This window comes from Haliaeetus albicilla, chromosome 23 (assembly GCF_947461875.1).
Source record: "Haliaeetus albicilla chromosome 23, bHalAlb1.1, whole genome shotgun sequence".
Taxonomy (NCBI): domain Eukaryota; kingdom Metazoa; phylum Chordata; class Aves; order Accipitriformes; family Accipitridae; genus Haliaeetus; species Haliaeetus albicilla.
Window position 1 is genome coordinate 15,287,862 of NC_091505.1, and position 16,341 is coordinate 15,304,202.

A 16,341-nucleotide genomic window follows, 5' to 3' on the forward strand; every position below is an offset into this window, starting at 1 on the left:
CTCACCTTTTCTTGCTGGGTATGACCCCGATCTGCTCACTCTCGCCGTGGGGTGTGACAAGCCTGGCTTGCCACCACTCATCGTCGGAGGCGTTGATAACATGTAGGATGTCCCCATAGGAGAAGCTGAGCCCCTGGCTGGGCAAGCAACTGTCCCGGGTCCGGTCATAGTCAAACAGGGCTCTGCAGAGGAGCAGAGAGAGGAGTGATGCCTTCCCTGAGCACGGCCAGGCAGCAAGAACAGCAGCACTGCCAACCTCCTGCAGCACTGCCACCTTCATACCTTAAAGGATTTAAGCCCAAGCTTTGGGGAAGCCTCCTGATGAGGTGAGTGGCACCGTGCAGCCACCAGCACACCTGTCCCACTGGCAAGCTCAGCACAAGCCCTGAAGCATACAACGCAGGAATAACAGTGCTGGACCAAAACAACTCGCTCTTGACCTTAGCTGCGAGAGACACGTGAACCACAGACACATTGAAGGCGGCTGTGGTTAGCGAACAGGTGGAGCTCATGCAGCCTCAAGAAAGCAGCAGTGTACAGGAGGGCAGTGGGGAGCTGGGGTGCAGGGCTACTCCCCACCATCCCTCCCCAGTGGCTGTGAGGCCAAGGAGCGGGACAGGTTCCATCAGACTCCACTACTGGTGATTGGTTGCACAGGCAGAGACCATGGGACACTGAGCACGCACTTTATTTATGTACAGGGGTATGTTAGTCCAGAGCCTGTGAATTAGGAATGCATCTGAGGGTATTGCATCTGCAATACCCATGAGAATGCATCTGCTTCTACAACTGATCCTTTTCAGACTCCTAAATACTTCCCAAGAACAGTTTATTTAGTTTAAAATTATCTTCAATATTAAACTAACCAGCTACAGAAAAGATTTTTTTTTTTTTAAACTAGGAGTGCTAATATCCTTCCTGCGCACACTTTATCACACACAGCATTGCAGCCTGTACCCACAAGCTGCTTTCAGTGGCTTCATGTGCAACTCCTTCTACTAATGTCAGATCTCAAACCATGTCTGCTTTGGTATATCCACTTTGCAACAAACCAAACCAAGGGAACAGTCACTAAAAGCACCACTGCCAGCGGCACAACCCCTGTGTTTGCTCCTGGGACATCGGCCCCGCTCACACCCCAGCCTGACATGAGCCCAGGCACCACAAACACTCGCTGGCTGCTGGTTTAATCCTGGCACTAATGAGTCTTCCTCAACCAGGAGAGACACCCTCTGCCCCATCATTACCCCCTTCCACTGCGGGAACTCCTAAGGGGGTCTGAAAGCACACGGTGCAAATGGCAGGGCCAAGGGACCACACAGCAGGTCCCTGTGAAGTAGCAGGGGTGGGAAGGCACTTCTTCAGCCAAGTCCCTGCTCCAGCTCTTCCAGGGGAGCACCGGGCGATGAAACCTTTCAGGTCACTTGGAACTGGGTCAAGGCAGCTGGTCTCAAATGGGGAGGAGGAGAAGAGGGGCTGCCCCGTGGCTCAGGGAGGGCTCTTTGGGATGAGACCTGATGCAGCCCTATGCATCCAGGTACTTCCAGCTACCAGGTTGCTCCCCCTTTCCCAGCTTGCTCGGGGATGGGGCAGCGCTCGTGCTCAGTCCCTCTGCACCCAAGCGTGGCCCCCGGCACGCTGGAGCTGGCAGCAGAGCACCACAGGGTGTTTTGGCTAGAGGAAAGCAACCCTCACAGGCAGCTCCTGGCCAAAAGATAAGGCTGCGTGTGGCCAGCAGGCCCCTGCGAGGCCAGCGCCGTCGGGAGCAATGCACAAGCCAAGGCCCCAGGGAACTGGTCAGGCCGGTTCCCTAACTGAGGCAGGCTGCAGGGCGCCCTGCCCACACCCTGCACCCTGCCCTGCAGAGCAGCCCTGGCCCCACAGCTCCCTGCCTCCTCCCGCAGCAGCCACTGGCATCCCAGGTTAGGCACAGCAAGATTTGTGCAAGGGCCGGACACCTGCAAAGCAGAGGCGGGAGGCATTTGCTTCCCCAAGACGCGATGCTCCTGGAGACCAGACCCTGGCTGTGTCGGCACCCAGGGCCCACCGTGGCTGGGTGCTCTCCGGGGTGCACAGCGTGCAGGGGCCACACGGCAACACAGTCACTCTGCTCTGCCCCTGGGCCAGCTTGCAGCACACGGGCACGGGCAGCCAGGAGAGCAGATGGTTTGGCTGGAGGGCAGGGGAGCAGTGCCAGGGACTCGGCACGGCCTCCTCCCAGCACCCAGGCACAACGCCTGCCTGACCCCCATCCCCACCCGTCACAGCCCCAGTGCCGGCGGACTTTGCCCTGCGGCAGCGGAGGCAGGCAGAAAGCAGCGCGCAAACCTGCCTCGCTCCTGCCCATGCTGCACAGCCGCAGCTCCAAAACACCCCCAGATTGGCTCCGGCAGGCACTCGGGTGCCCGGTTCTGGCCCTATAGACTGCATGCAGGGTGCAACACAGCCTCACAGGGCTGACTCAAGCAGTTGGGTAGCAAGTCCTGTAATTGATGTCCTGTCCACAGTGCAGCAGTTGAGCTGGTTTCGGGTAAACTGTGCTCGAAACTACCCCGCCCAGAAGGGCTGGGGCAGCCCAGATGCCCGGCAGCTCTCACAAGCACGTTTGCAGGTGTGCGGCCACCAGAGCCACAGAGGGTCGGGAAGGGCCATGCTGGGGAAAAGCTCTGCCCTGGGATCACCCTCTCAGCAAGGCACTGCCCAGCTCCCATCTGAAGCCACCTGGTTGCATGTGAGGGGACACAGCGCCGCAGAGGCCACCAAAGCCACGTGGAGGGATGCAGCAAGAGATGAGAGATGCTACAAGCAGCCTGGGGGCAGCGGGGAGCTCTCTGGCTCGCAGGCATGCCCCGATAGGTGCAGCACCTATTCAGGCAGAGAACAGGAGACTCACAGGCTCAACTCAAGCTGGACTCAGCCTAAACCCTGCTCTACCCATGAGGGTGTCCATGGGACAGCAGAGGAGTGAGGGCAGGACTAGCAAGTAGATGTTTAATCAACACAGTGCCCAGCTTGTTGCACACCCCCGGCACACAGCCCCGAGGTGCTACATCAAGCAAGATGCCTGCAGAGCCTCACAGTAAGGCGTGAATTGCAGGAACCCAGAGCTGCAGCTCTCCCTTCCTGCAAGGTCGGGCTTGCACCAGGTCCAGCAACAGCCTGAAGCCTCTCCGCATGGAGCAGACATGCAGTAGGAGATGCAGGCTGAGGCTGATGCAGCCTTGGTCCTTGTCATCCTTCCCACAGGGAAGGAGAAGCATCCCCTGCTCCTGCCAGGCCCCACCTGCAACAGGCTGTGCAGGGCGAGGACTTACAGGATTATTTTAATTACCGAGTTAAAATTACTCATTAGCTGTCACCCCACTCACACTGTGGCAGGCAGTAAGCAGGGGCTGCCCTGGTGGCACAGGACTCGAAGCAGTTAGAGCTGCATGGCTGCTTAACCCCTGCCTGCCCCGTGCCTGGCTCTGAACCAAAAGTGCATCGAGGGCTCAGAGTCATAATCCTCCTAAGAGCTCATCTCCCCTCCAGCCAGATCCTGCCAGAGCAATGGCGGGAGGAGACAGGGAGAAGCCTGTTACAGGGAGTGGTTCGAGGAGAGCATCCTGAATGCTGCCTTGAGCTGTCTGGGGCAGAAGCAGCACTGGGTGCCCGCATTTCCCTGTTTCCCAGTGGTCCCCAGTGGGTCGGTCTGGCCAGCAGTCAACCAGGGCTCTGCAGAGACACCAATACTTTCTCAAGCGGAACAGCCCTTGAAAGACACACTCAAGTGCAGAGCACCCAGCCCCGGCGAACCAGTGCAAAAGCACCACTCTCCCTGCTGTGCCCTCTGGGCTTCATGATGCATCTAGCACACTCCCTTCCCTGGCCTCCAAAACACCCATCCACAGAGGTGCTACACGGCCCAGGCTGAACCGTCCCACGCTGCATCCCGCCCTGTGGGGATATACCCATCCCACTCACCTCCAGCTGCCTGGAGCAAGGGGGCAGCAGGGGAGGCTGAGCCTTACCGGACATAGAGAGATCTCTTCTCGCTTGTCCGGAGGGAGCCGGAGCCGGAGCTCATGCTGCTGTTCATCATCTGCTCTCTCAGGTCGTGGATCTTTGACTCGAAGCGGCTGTACTCTGCAGGGAGAGAGGTGGTCAGTGCAGGCAGGAGCTGCCGCCAAGCCACCCCCGCCCCCACCCCGCACCAAGCCGGGCCCAACTGTTAAGTACTGAGAGAGGCAATGACAGCCCGTCTGTGGGGCATCTTGCCCATGAGGCTGTCCATCCCTACACATGAGGGAGGATGAAACCAAAGAGGCTGCAGCACCCTGCAGGAGTCCAGCAGGCATCTGGAGCAGGCAGGGCACTTAGCTGCTCCCAAACCCCTGCACAGGCAGCTTGGGCAAGGGCTGTTGAGACCTCCACTGCTACTAAGCTGCAGCTCAGCAAGGGAACAGCTGGGCAGGGCAACAAGCCGCGGACCTACAGAGCAGTTCAAAATGTGCAGAGAGTGAGCCCCTCCAGGAGACCGTCAGCCACCGGCTGGAGCAGCAAGGCACCCCTGCAGCCATGGGGGGGGGTCCCCACCCACCGCTCTGCAGGCAGCGGAGCCCCTCTCCCCAGCAGGCGTGGAGAAGGGGGAGGAAAAAGCACGGCTCCTGCCCACAGAAGGGGAGTGGGGAGGAGGAATTCGCCTTTTACTCCTACCTCCAGTGGCAGACACCCGCAGGAGCAGCTGGGGGACCCTCCAAAAGCCGCCGCCACTGCCACCTCCCTGCCAGGCAGCTGGACGGGAGCAGCCGCCACCCCGGCGCCTGCCGCCGCGCCAGCCCGACCTTCAGCTGGGTGTAAAGGTCGGGCCGGCAAGCAGAGGGTGGAGGCACCGGCCCTGCTTACCCAGGGCCAACCGGGGAAGGTTTGAGGGGTGGTGAGCAACTGTGGCACCGTGGCACCAGGGAAGCTGCCGGCACGGCCACAGCCCACCCCGGCAGTTCTCACCAGGTACCCTTGATTTTGTCCCCTGGGCACACCCTGCAGTTATATCCCTGCTTCCCGGCGAGAGGAGACCAGTCTCACCTCTACTGCAAGACTTGCCTAGAAAGCCTCATCCACAACCCAGCAGTTCAGATATGGTTTGGGTTTTTTGTGTGTGAACTGGAGCTCAGCAGTGGAGGCAAGTGCTCACTGCAGAGTGGAGCCCCAGCAGTGTGGGGGATCATGCAGGCTGCTGCCTAGCCCGCAGAGCAGTATCGCACAGGGGTAGTGGGAATAACACACTGCTAAGAAACGCACTGCACGCTGCGTTTGAGAGCCAGCCCCTCACTGTGCAAAGGGAGAGGCGACTCTCGGTGCAGACGCACAGGGGGCTGGGGTTATGCAGCTGCAGCTCAGCATTTCCTGACCCTACATCTCTTCACTCTGCAGCCAGACCCTCCTGGGCATCCCCCTCCTGCACCCAGCTGCCAAAGATGCATTTTTACTTAAAGACTGAAAATAAAGGTAATACACACTAAAACCGCCAAATGGCACACAGAAACTCCACACAAGGCCCCTTCCCCTGCCATGGGACATCAAGAGGTGCCACATGCCAGGCAGGTTCAGTCACTTAATGTGGAGGTCACCAGACCCCCGCTGACCCTGCCTGCCCCATGCCAAGGGGCACCCACAGCCCCTGCCTGCCTTCATGCTAGCAGAGGGAAACAGAGAAGCAGCCAGGCGTGGGCAAGGCTTATTTTATAAGAAAACTGAATTCTGACACCAAAGCAGCACTTTTGCACTCGCCAACCTGCATCGAGGTTTTACAGAGCTCCTGGCAGAGGGAGGTGAGCTTCATACTGCTCCACACCTCTTACCCCACACTGGGGTGGACCACAGCATCTGTGGCGCTACTCATCTGCCCCAGGATGCCCATGAGCTCTTATATCGCAGAGGAGCATCTGTCAGAAGCAGGTACAGCTGCTCTGTAAACCCTTTGGTATAGAAGGACTCTTTCCCCCAGAAAGCTGCTGAGCTGGGTGCTGTAACCTCTGTCCCCAGTCGAATTGTCCCAAACCCCACTGGGGGCACAGACTCTCCGCACACCCTGCACCAAAAGAACCGCTGCTCCCCGTCACGCGGGCTCGCATCCCTCCCATGACACCCTTCTCCACAAGAAGCCCAGTGTGGAGAATGCACTGCCTGGGACTGGGCAGGCAGAGAAGGGCAAAAGCAGGTTTAGCCGCCACTGGCATCAAGGCGAGGATGTCGGGAGGGCAACCTTTGGGTGCCACCGTGCTGCCAGCGACTGTGTCCCCTGCATGCAACCCAAGGGCAGGGCTCTCAAATACCCCTGCCTCAGCCGGGACGCTCCATGGAAAGGGACTTTCCAAATTTTGCTGGAGTGGCCACACTGCTTGGAGGGGCTGGGAAAAGCCCACTGGCACAACAAGAAGCACAAGCCAGGCTGGATGCAGCAAACTGAAGGACACAGGGGCTGCTCTGGCTTTATCCCCCGGAGAGCAAACACAGTCACGTCCTAGGATGGGTCTCCCAAGAAGCCACCAACCTGTGCTCGATATGACTGGGGGAGGGCACAGGCCAGAGGAGCAGCCAGCCCCAAAAGGAAACCCGCCACCTCCCTCCCAGCACAGGGGAGGCAAGGTTACTCCGGGAGCAAGCATGGGATGCTCCCAGCTGCCACCGGCCCCCCCTTATCTCCATGCTGGAGCAGCCTCTGAGACAATTACCAGTGGATAACCCCCAGCAAGCAGTGCTCCCGCCTTTGCTCCCTGGCTCATAGCCATCTTGCCTCTGCATCCTGGAAGGAGATCTCCCACATAGTCAAAACTCATCGGGAAGCTTGTCCACAGCACAGTGGGGAGGTGAGCCATGGCTGATGCCCACCTCCCTGGCATTCCCACGGGACACGGGTGCCAGACATGTTCAGGACACACTTACCAAGACTGAAAAATATGCAACAGGTGACCTGGCACCTCTTACCGCAAGTGCCACCGCAGTGCTGCGCCATGCACCAGGAGGGGTAGGACTTTTGCTATTCCCACTCAGCAATTCGATAAAAACACCACTCCACCCTCCTGCCACTCTTCCCTTCCCAGGGTGCAGGTGCCCCTGGAGCTGCGCCTGATCCTGCACCACAGGGTGAGCTCAGTGCTGGGAGCAAGATACAGCCCTGCACGCCTGAGCGCACACAGGTCACACACCATTAAAATCAGGCAGGGATTGCCTGCCTGCACCCAGGATCCCCAGCACCAGCACATGCTCATGTGGTGCGCCTGCAAATATAACCAGCGGAACCAACAAGACCGTGGGTCTGCAGCTGATTTCTGGGCACCAGGGGACAGTGCAAGGGGAAAAGGTGCTGGCAGAGAGGGGAGCTGCATTGGAAAGCAACCCTGGAGCACGCATAAAGCCTTGTGCCCATGTCCTGCTCTCTCTGGCATGCAAACCTGCCTGCTCAGGGCCAGGCCGGCTCTGCCAGGCCATTAGCAGAGCCCAGGGATGCTCAGCCACAGGCTCCAGCCCAGCCACCTGCAAAAACTACACCCAGCTCCATCCTTCCCCTCCAGCCTGGCATCTTATCGCCCTGGCCCCACACACCTGCCAGCTGTGGGGTTAAAGTACAGACACCTCCTTGCACAGGGCGCAAGTGCCGCAGGCCCAGGGGAGCGGAGGGGAGCATGGCCATAGGGAAAGCTTGGAGGCTTTTAAAAGCGATCGCGCAGCCCGGTCACTTCCCTTTGAGCAGCCAGCTTGGAAAAATGCAATCACGTGAGTTTTTGTATTTTCAGGGGAGGAATATCAAGGCTTTGTTGTGTGGGGCAGGAGGAGGGGGAATTGCCAAATGCAAGTGCTGGTGATAGCGGCAGGCAAAGGTCAGGGGGAGAAGTGCTCAAAGGGAAGGGACCTCACAAACAGCTCAGAGGTACCATCACAGGGAGCAGCCTCCTCCTCATTGACAGCATGCAGCAGTGGTCAGAGGCGCTGCACCAGGTGCAGGTGCTCAGAAGAAAGGCAGGATGGCAGCTCTTCTTTCTATGCTTCCCTGGTTTTGTCTTTGATTCTTTCCACTCCTGGTGGCTTGCAGGACCCCACAGAGAGGGCACATCATCCCCCAAGACCTGCGCAAGCAACCTCTCTGCTCCCTCGGAGCCCCAGCGAGGTCAGACGCAGAGCACACATGCACTCATACAGCAACCCCTGGGCAAGCCCTCCTGTGCTCACGTACAAGAGACATGTGCCATCCTCCGCCTCTATGAGCAGAAAGGAACTTCTCAAAGCCCCCTTCCATCAGCATCTCCTCCTTTGGACATCCTACAATCCAGCTTTCTTGCTCTTTCCAGAGCCATGACACACATAGAAAAGCCAAACATTTCGAAGCACACATCCCCTGGAGGGGACCCAGCCTCACCTGCACCTGGGGCTCATGCCAAGGAGAGCTTTCTCCTTGGCTCCCAGGCCTTCAAGCCTCTGGAGCGCTGAGGTCAACTCCCAAGGTACAACAGCCTGCGTTTCAGAGCAGCAACCCTACCTCCTAGGAAATACGGCTGCAGCCCGTGTGCCAAGTGCTGCTGGCTGCACGTGCCTGGAGCCATCACGGACCCGGAAAGCCACCGGCTACAAAGCACCGATATTTCAGCCTTGGTCTAAAGGGGTTTCAAAACATTTTGTCCTGTTTGACATTTAGGAACCACTCTTGGTTGGCGTTTTTGCCAAATCTCAAGTGGCAAAGGGAGCCAGATATACAAGAACATTAAGTGCTTCCTGGAAAGAAAGAAAGAAAAAAAACCCAAACCAGCCAAAACAAACAAACCCCACACCCACAGCATGCCCCTGAGCGGCACTAACGGCTCTGCACCCCAATGGCCTCTGCCATGGGACAGAGGAGAAACAGCGGGCACAGGGACCCGCAGGGCACTGCCCAGCAATGCCACTGAGGAGGAACAAGGCGACGCACAGGCAAGGGGCGGCATGTTGGCCTCGGTGGAGAGGACCAGAGCTGCTGGAGAAAAAAACCAGCAGGGCCCAGGAGAGACACCTTCATTTGGGGACGTGAATTGCTGCATCCCAGCACCAGCACGGTGCCACTCGGGACATGGCAACAGCGCGGCAGCAGCCCTGGGAGCAGCTCCCGGCCCCATGCCTGCTGGTGGGATGCCCTCCCCAGTGCTCACCCTTCCAACCCACGGGTGACACTTCGGCCCTGCCAGCCCCGGGGAGGGTTTTGGCAGGCAGCTACCAGCTCCCTTCCCACAGCCACTGGCTGCCCCACGCGGGACCACCAGCCCCCCACACCTTTGCCGAGGAAATTAAAGGCCAGCGCTAAGGAAAAGCAGTCGTCGGGCTAGCGCAGCGGGCGGGATGCTCAGAGTTGAGGACGAGCCCGCACCCAGCACCGAGGCCTCGGTTCCAGCCCCGCGGGACCGGTGGTCGCAGGGGGGGTCCCCGGAGCCCACCGCGCTGGGGGATGGCGGGGGGAAGGGAACCGTCTCCCAGGACGAAGGGCGGTCGCCACACCCGCGAGCCCGTCCGGAGCGCCCCCGGGCGCGCCAGCAAGGCCCACGGGACCCCACGGAGCGGGGCCTCCTGGCGACGCCCTCCGGTGAAGAGACACCCCCCGCCCCCTCCCCACCGCAGACGACCCCCCTCCCGGCGAGGTCCCCCCGCCGGCCCAGGCCCGGAGCGGGCGGCCCGGCCCGTGTCGCCGGGCCAGCCGCGGGGCCGGAGAGGCGCGGGCGAGGTCGGCGGAGCCCCGCTCACCTGCAGGCCGGTGGGGGGCGGCGGCGCCCCCGGCAGCAGCCCCGGAGCCGCCCGGCCCGCACACAAAGCCGCGCAGGCACCGCCGGCGGGACGCCGCCGCCCCGCCCCCCCTCCTGCCGCGCCGGCCAATCGGCGCCCGCACCTCCCCCCCGGGCCCCGCCCCGCGCCAATGGGCGCTTCGCCGGCCGCCCCCCGCCCCCCGGCCTCCCGGCCCGCCCGCTCCGCGCGCCAGCCGACGCCCCGCCCCCTCATCTGCATGCGACGCCCCACCCCCAGCCCGGTCCCGTTCCCGGCGCCGGCCCCGCCCCCGTTCCCGGTTCCCGCTGGCGGTACCTTCGGGCCGGTACTGCGCGACGATGGTCACCGTCTGCCCCGCCCGCTTCAGCGCCGCCGCCGCCTGCTCGTGGGTGGCGTTGCGGAGGTTCACGCCGTTCACCTGCCGGGACAGAGCGGCTCCGCTGGACCGGACTGACCGGGGCTCGCACCCACCGGGTCTGCCCTGCGCCCCGGCCCTCGGCACCGCTGCCCCTGTCCCTGTCCCGGTACTCGCGGTGCCCACACTCTCAACCCCACATCACCCAGCCCGTGTGCCCCCCAGTACCACAGCTGCTACCGACACCCCCAGTACCGGCATCCCCAGTACCCGCCCCCGGCCGGCCCGGTCATCGGGGGTGCCCTCCGCCGGCAGGCGGGCAAGGACCCGGCCGGCCCCTGCTCCACTGCAGGATAGATACCGGGCAGGCTGCTTCTCTGATTCTACGCACCCAGGGGCCACGTCCACGCCGGCACTGGGGTTGGACCCTGCCAACCGTGTCCCGGGTGGCAGGGGACAGGTGTCCTGTGGGCGCCTGCCCGGGGCTGTGGGAGGCCGTGGAGGGACAGCGGGAGGCCCCGCCGACTCACCGAGAGGATGCGGTCTCCCCTCCGCAGCTCACCGCTGAGGTCAGCAGGGCCTCCAGCCAGGATGAAGGACACGAAGATCCCCTCGCCATCTTCCCCTCCAACGATGTTGAAGCCCAGGCCGGTGGAGCCTTTGTGCAGGATGATTTTCCGGGGCTCCCTGGAAGGACAGACACAGGACAGGGAGACATCAGGGTGAAGAGCAGCGAAGCTGATGACAGGGTCGGCTGTGCCTGGGCTTCCTGGCACACCGGCAGGGCTGGAGTCACCCCAAGTGCGACCTGGCGTGACTCAGCCCTCTGCCACCAAGGACGCTGATAAAACGGGAGAGGTGCAGGCAGTTGCATGAGTAATGAGACAGAGCACGGATGGAGACAGAGCATCTGCCATGAAATCACGCACCGAAACATCAGACTGTGAGGCGCCATCAGATGCCACAAGCCTGGGCATCAAGGATGGCATGGCCGTGCCAGGAGAGGGAGATCCAGCCCCTCTGCACCCGTGCAGCATGGCAAGTGTGCCTGCAACTCCACGCACCCCCATGCCACAGGCCCTGCACAGCTCAACAGAAGTCCTAAATTTTTTGATGATGACTTAATTCTTTCACAGCTCAAACAATAGGCAGGCAAAGGCAGAAAGACTGCCTAGCATTGCAAAAATCCTTGCATCAGTTTTCATCTGGAAAAAAAAATGAAGTCTGATGGGAATAAGAGCAGCTCCCAGCTCAAGCACTGGATTAAAATAAGAAGGAATAAACGACGCCAGACAATTAGCACAGGCTGGCGGTGATTGTCAGCCCACATGACACTGTGGACCATCAATGTATCCGCTGTGGTGACCGGCTGGATCCTGGGTGCTCCAGCAGGTACTGCAATGACCGAGGACCTGCCAGTGAGCTCAGCAGCCTGATCAACCCTGCGCCTGCCGGTGAGCAGAGGGAGATCTCCGGGGCGCAGTAGGAGAGATGCTGGAGCCCCAGACATGGCACTGTCCGAGAGCACCCATGGTGGACCCTAAAACGCCAGCAGACTTCTGCTAAGAGGACCCTGGGGCACCGGGGGGGGGGCTGGGCCAGCTGGCCCCCCCCGGCTGCCAGCGACAGCGGGGGAAGGAGTGGGGCTCATGTGGCATGAGTGGAGCAGGGACCCAGGGGAATAAAGTTTGGCCGAGCAGTCAGCACAAAGCCCTGCAGCCTGGCAGCGTGCTCCCAGGCCACTCTCGCAAGAAAACATCTTATTCAGCCCCCAGGGCCTGCCTGGAGCATCACAGCCATCACCTGGGCGGATGGGGGAAGGTTTTGATGCTTTCACAGATGCAGGCGGCAGGATTTACCTCCAGGGACACGTGCCAGCACCCCAGGAAAAGTGTCCCACCATCCTTTCCTGTGGGGGAGTCCTGATGGGCTGAATGTCACTTAGCTTCAGGCAACCACCTTATAAGGAGCAATAGGAACAGGAGATGGACAGACAGAAGTGCAGGATGCCTTGCAAGAAGGTCTTGGTGGGCTCCTGCCCTGTCCAGACCCTGGGCTCAGCACAGCCTGACCCTCCCGGCTCTCCCAACTGCTCCTCTCCCTGTCCCCATGCCTCCCACTAGGCACAGCAGTATCCCAGTCCCCTACCTCTGGTCACACTTGCTCCTCTGGCCTCGCTGCTGCCTGGAAGGGGACAGGGACGGCTGTCCCCTGTAGGACATGGACGATGAGACATTGACGGTGAACATTGTGGCATGGCAGGCTCTGCTGGCAGTGCTGGCTGGGAGGCGTGAGGGGCAGGAATGTTCTGAATGCATCGCACCACAGCCCGCCTGTGCTGCCTGTCTTTGCCTCTTGCTGGCTTCAGGGCCCAGCCTCCCTGACCCACACACAGGTGTTTTTTTTTATAGAAGCACTGAAAGGACACAGCCTTTGCTCTGCTAGACCCTACAGACTTAACTCCTTCCTGCCCCTGGAGGCATGGAAAGCATGGCCCCGACTGAGGGGAGAACCCAAGCAAGGACAAATTCGCGGCCCAGCTCCCCACGCCTGCAGCTCCACACACATCATGCATTGCCACAGCCCCTTGCCTTCAGATGCAGAGGTACAGCAGAGTCATAACTCCAGCTACGCATTTCTGATGGGCCAGAGGCTGAATCTACCTTGTGACCTTCAGAAAATACCTGCTTTATCCTTATGGCCTTTGGATACATTTGAGCTTTGAGCTAAGCAGAGCTCAGGACTTGGCTGGACCATAGTGCAGGGCTGGGATGCACCAGGACCAGGAAGAGGCCAGGGAAACACCATGGAAATGCCATTGGGGTCAAAAAAGGCTCAACCCCAAGTCCTCAGATTGCCACCAGCGCTTGGCTCTGGGGTGGCTGTGAGGGGGCTGGGAGGGCTGCAGCCATCAGTCCCTCTGCAGCAAAGCTATGCCTGGGGCTAGAGCTTTCCCAGGGGAAGAAATAGGTCAGACTTCTGGGTCTGCAAACCCTACCTCCAACCAGCTGATGAACTTGCTCTGCCCCTTGCATTTTGCTGCTGCCCAAGCAAAAAGTGCAGCAATGACCACCCCAGCTTGGCCTGGGGGAAGCATCCCCAGCATTCATGAGGACCAGACGGTTTGGTGAAAGGTAGAGAGACGCTACAGGAACCAAGGAGAGGATATGAAGCCCCAGACAGTTACATTTCAGGTCTCAGTTATAACACGCACTCTCCACTTCCATCCTCATCCCAGGAGGCAGGACATAGATCCTGAAGGCAGATCCCACGCTGGACGTTGCAGGCTTAACACTGGGATATTGGCACAGAGTGACTGCAGGGATCCTGTGGGGCTGTGCCAGGTCTGGGTTGCAGTGGTGGAGCTCATTGGAAAACAGATGCTCTGGTCCCCAGCCCTAGGTGCTGCGGGACATGAGGGTCACTGGAGCCAGGTCCACATCTGCAGCAGCACTTGTGGCCACAGAAGGGGAAGTGGCATGATACTGGGTCCAGGCCAGGACCTCTGCTTCTCCTGGGGAACGGCTGGCAGGAGCCTCCTGGGAGACAGCTGCTTTTTCAGGGGAGTCGCTGCCTTTCCCACACCAGCAAGATGCATTTGGACCACACTGGTCCTAGTATACAATCTTGGTGATGCACAAGCCAAAAGATCCACAGCGATGAAGCCGTCCTGGGGGGGTCAGTGATCCACATGAGGTTTTCAGTGCTGCCCTGGGATGGATGAGGGAGGTGCTGAGCCCACCTCAGACTGTGAATCTGGTGGGGAGCAGGGAGCTGTGGCTGGGGACAGTGGCTGAGAGGGGCCAGCCTGCCTGCAGCGGGGCCCTCCGCAAGGCAGCACCATCCTCTAGCGGCCACCAGCACGTGCTGCACCAGGGCCACTGCCAAGTCACCGCCGAGCCATCGCCGTGCCACGGTCACTGGGCTGTGTCCAGCCTGGGCTGGGCTGCTCTCTCTACTCTCTGGCCCTCAAATGAGGACGTTGGTGCATGTAGGAAAGGACACCGTGGTGGGACCGGAGTCCCTGGTGAGAGGCAGATGGAGCGTTTCCGAGCGCTGGGACTCAGTCCCTTCTGTGGTGCAATGTAATGGCAGAAAGCACTACTCCTGCGTGTGGCATTATCTCCCAGTGCCCTGACAGCACAGGAGTTGCTACACCTGGATCGGGCAGAGGCCAGTGCTGCACAGGTCATGGTGTGCCGAGGCACCTGGCTGTGGCCAAGCACCAGGAAGCAAGAAATCCCCGTGACGAAGGTGAGTGCAGCCACTCTCCAGGAGGACAGCGGACCTGATGCCGGATGGCAAGTCAGGGTCTCCTGCTCTGGCATCTGCCAGCACCCTGCAGAACAGGACAATTCCAGCCAAGGCTATGGCATCTTCCACTGCAAACACAACCCCGAAATCAGCCTGTGACCTTCCTCCTAACCACAGAGCCAGCACTAAGCCTAACCCGAGTATCAGTCCTAAGAATACAGCCTGAGCCCTACAGCCCTGGCCCTGCGGATACTAAACCCATTGCAGGCTCAGCACTGGCCCTGAGGCTTTGCAAGCAGAGGGAAAGCTGTGAGCTCAGGCAAGCAGAGCAGGACCAACCAGGTTTCGCTCTCCCATCCTCAGCATGAGGCTTTGGAGAAGTTTTACACTGCGTTCAGGCTCAGAGCATCTCATTTGCGCTCCTCTTTATTTCCTGGGTTCAGGAAAGAAACCTGCTCATGCAGCATAAATGATGCTAGTGGGGAAAAGGGGGCCGTGCAGGAGGCTGTCAAGCCCAGGGCTGGCAGCCGCTGAAATGACACCTGTGTGCAGGTGGTTCGTGATGCCAGGCTTGGGGAGTGTGGGAGGAGAAGCCCCGCTTGTACCCAGAGCTGTGCCCCCCCGCCTCACTCCCAGCACAGCTCTGCTCGGGATCAGCCAGCTCACAGCCTGGGAGGCTGTGGCAGTGCTGGCACCAGATGGCACCGTAAAGGCAGGGAACACCTTGTATTCCAGGTATTGTAAAACAGGTAAGAGAACAAAGCAAGGCTCAGGGAGGAGCAGGAGGGAGAACAGGGAAGGGGGGGATGCAGCGAGCCAGGGAGCGACACAGCAGGGCTGGTCTCAGGTGGGGGTGAGCAGGGAGCTCACTGTGGGGGCCCCAGGCTTTGCACCATACACCCACAAACGGGCTTTTGGCCGAGGCTCTGCACTGGCAGCAGGGATGAGGTCAAGCAGCCAGGGATGGAAAGAGAGGGAAGGAGAAGGAGCAGGGATTAAGGATGCTCATGCCTGGTACTCACCTGGTGAAGTCCTCGTCCCCAAGCATGTGCCGAGGGATGGGCGAGTACCGCGATGGAGTCACCTGGGGAGCGACGGAGTAGGCAGGCTTGCTCTCAACACTGCCCAGGTAGCCCAGACTGGAGTTATGGCTTATGTGGTTGTCAGCCAAGGCTGAGAAGGCTGCAGGAGAGGAGAAGGGTATCAGGAGCAGAAATCCATTTGCAACATGGACATGGAGACCAGCCCAGCATTGCCGGCCGCCCCAGCACGCTCCGTTCCCCCCAGCCCTGTGGTGCGGGCTGCTACGCCTGTGGCCGGCGGCGTACGTACTGCTGGCGTAGTCGGGGGGCGCGTACATGTCGTTGAGGTGGATGTTGCCGGGCTTGGCCACTTTCAGGTACACCATGTCAGAGGTGTTCTTCAGGGCTGCCACTGCCTCCTCGTGCCGCACGTCCTGCAGGTTCGTGTTATTCACCTGCCGGAGGGAAGGGGCTGGGTAATATGTCTGCAGGCAGGAGGGCAGAGGCCAATGCAGCCCTGCAGGAGCGGAGCAGTTTCCTGCAGGGCAGGTGCTGCAGAAGCTCTGCAGACAGGGTCCCATCTCCATGGGTTTGGCCCTCCCGCCTGCAGCTGGTGCTGCGCCTGTCCCTGCCACAGCACTGTCCCAGAGGGGACCCCAGGGAAGGGGCATGGGGCTGCCAGCAGGAGGGGTGCTGGGGTTCAGGATCGGCACCGCAGCATGGTGGAGACTGCCCAGCTTCACCTCACAGCCAGCTGTGGGCATGGGGCTTACCGCGAGCAGCCGGTCCCCGATCTGCAGGCGTCCGTCCTTCTGGGCAGCACCTCCCTCGATGATCTTGGTGATGTAGATGCTGTTGTCCCCGGGGATGTGCTGGTTCCCGATGCCCCCTGCGATGCTGAACCCCAGGCCTGAGGGGGAGTGAGAGCACAGGTGAGGGGTGAGGGAC

General features: G+C 60.5%; 1 protein-coding gene across 11 annotated transcripts in view; it reads right to left on the reverse strand.

Annotated features, from left to right (window-relative positions):
- DLG3 (discs large MAGUK scaffold protein 3) overlaps nt 1–16,341 on the reverse strand; it is an 81,713-nt gene that overhangs the window by 12,624 nt on the left and 52,748 nt on the right. For 10 of the 11 annotated variants that reach the window (XR_011329501.1, XM_069811346.1, XM_069811345.1 and 7 more), the window contains 7 exons: nt 16,167–16,303; nt 15,704–15,848; nt 15,394–15,553; nt 10,648–10,804; nt 10,078–10,180; nt 4,011–4,125; nt 6–182 (listed from right to left, as the gene is read on the reverse strand). Coding sequence is in view for 10 of the 11 variants with exons in the window: in XM_069811346.1 (XP_069667447.1) it covers nt 6–182; nt 4,011–4,125; nt 10,078–10,180; nt 10,648–10,804; nt 15,394–15,553; nt 15,704–15,848; nt 16,167–16,303 (994 nt within the window). In the remaining variant the exon portion in view is untranslated. Of the gene's footprint in view, nt 1–5; nt 183–4,010; nt 4,126–9,744; nt 9,858–10,077; nt 10,181–10,647; nt 10,805–15,393; nt 15,554–15,703; nt 15,849–16,166; nt 16,304–16,341 lie in introns of those variants that run through there. The other variant, XM_069811352.1, reaches the window with a different exon arrangement.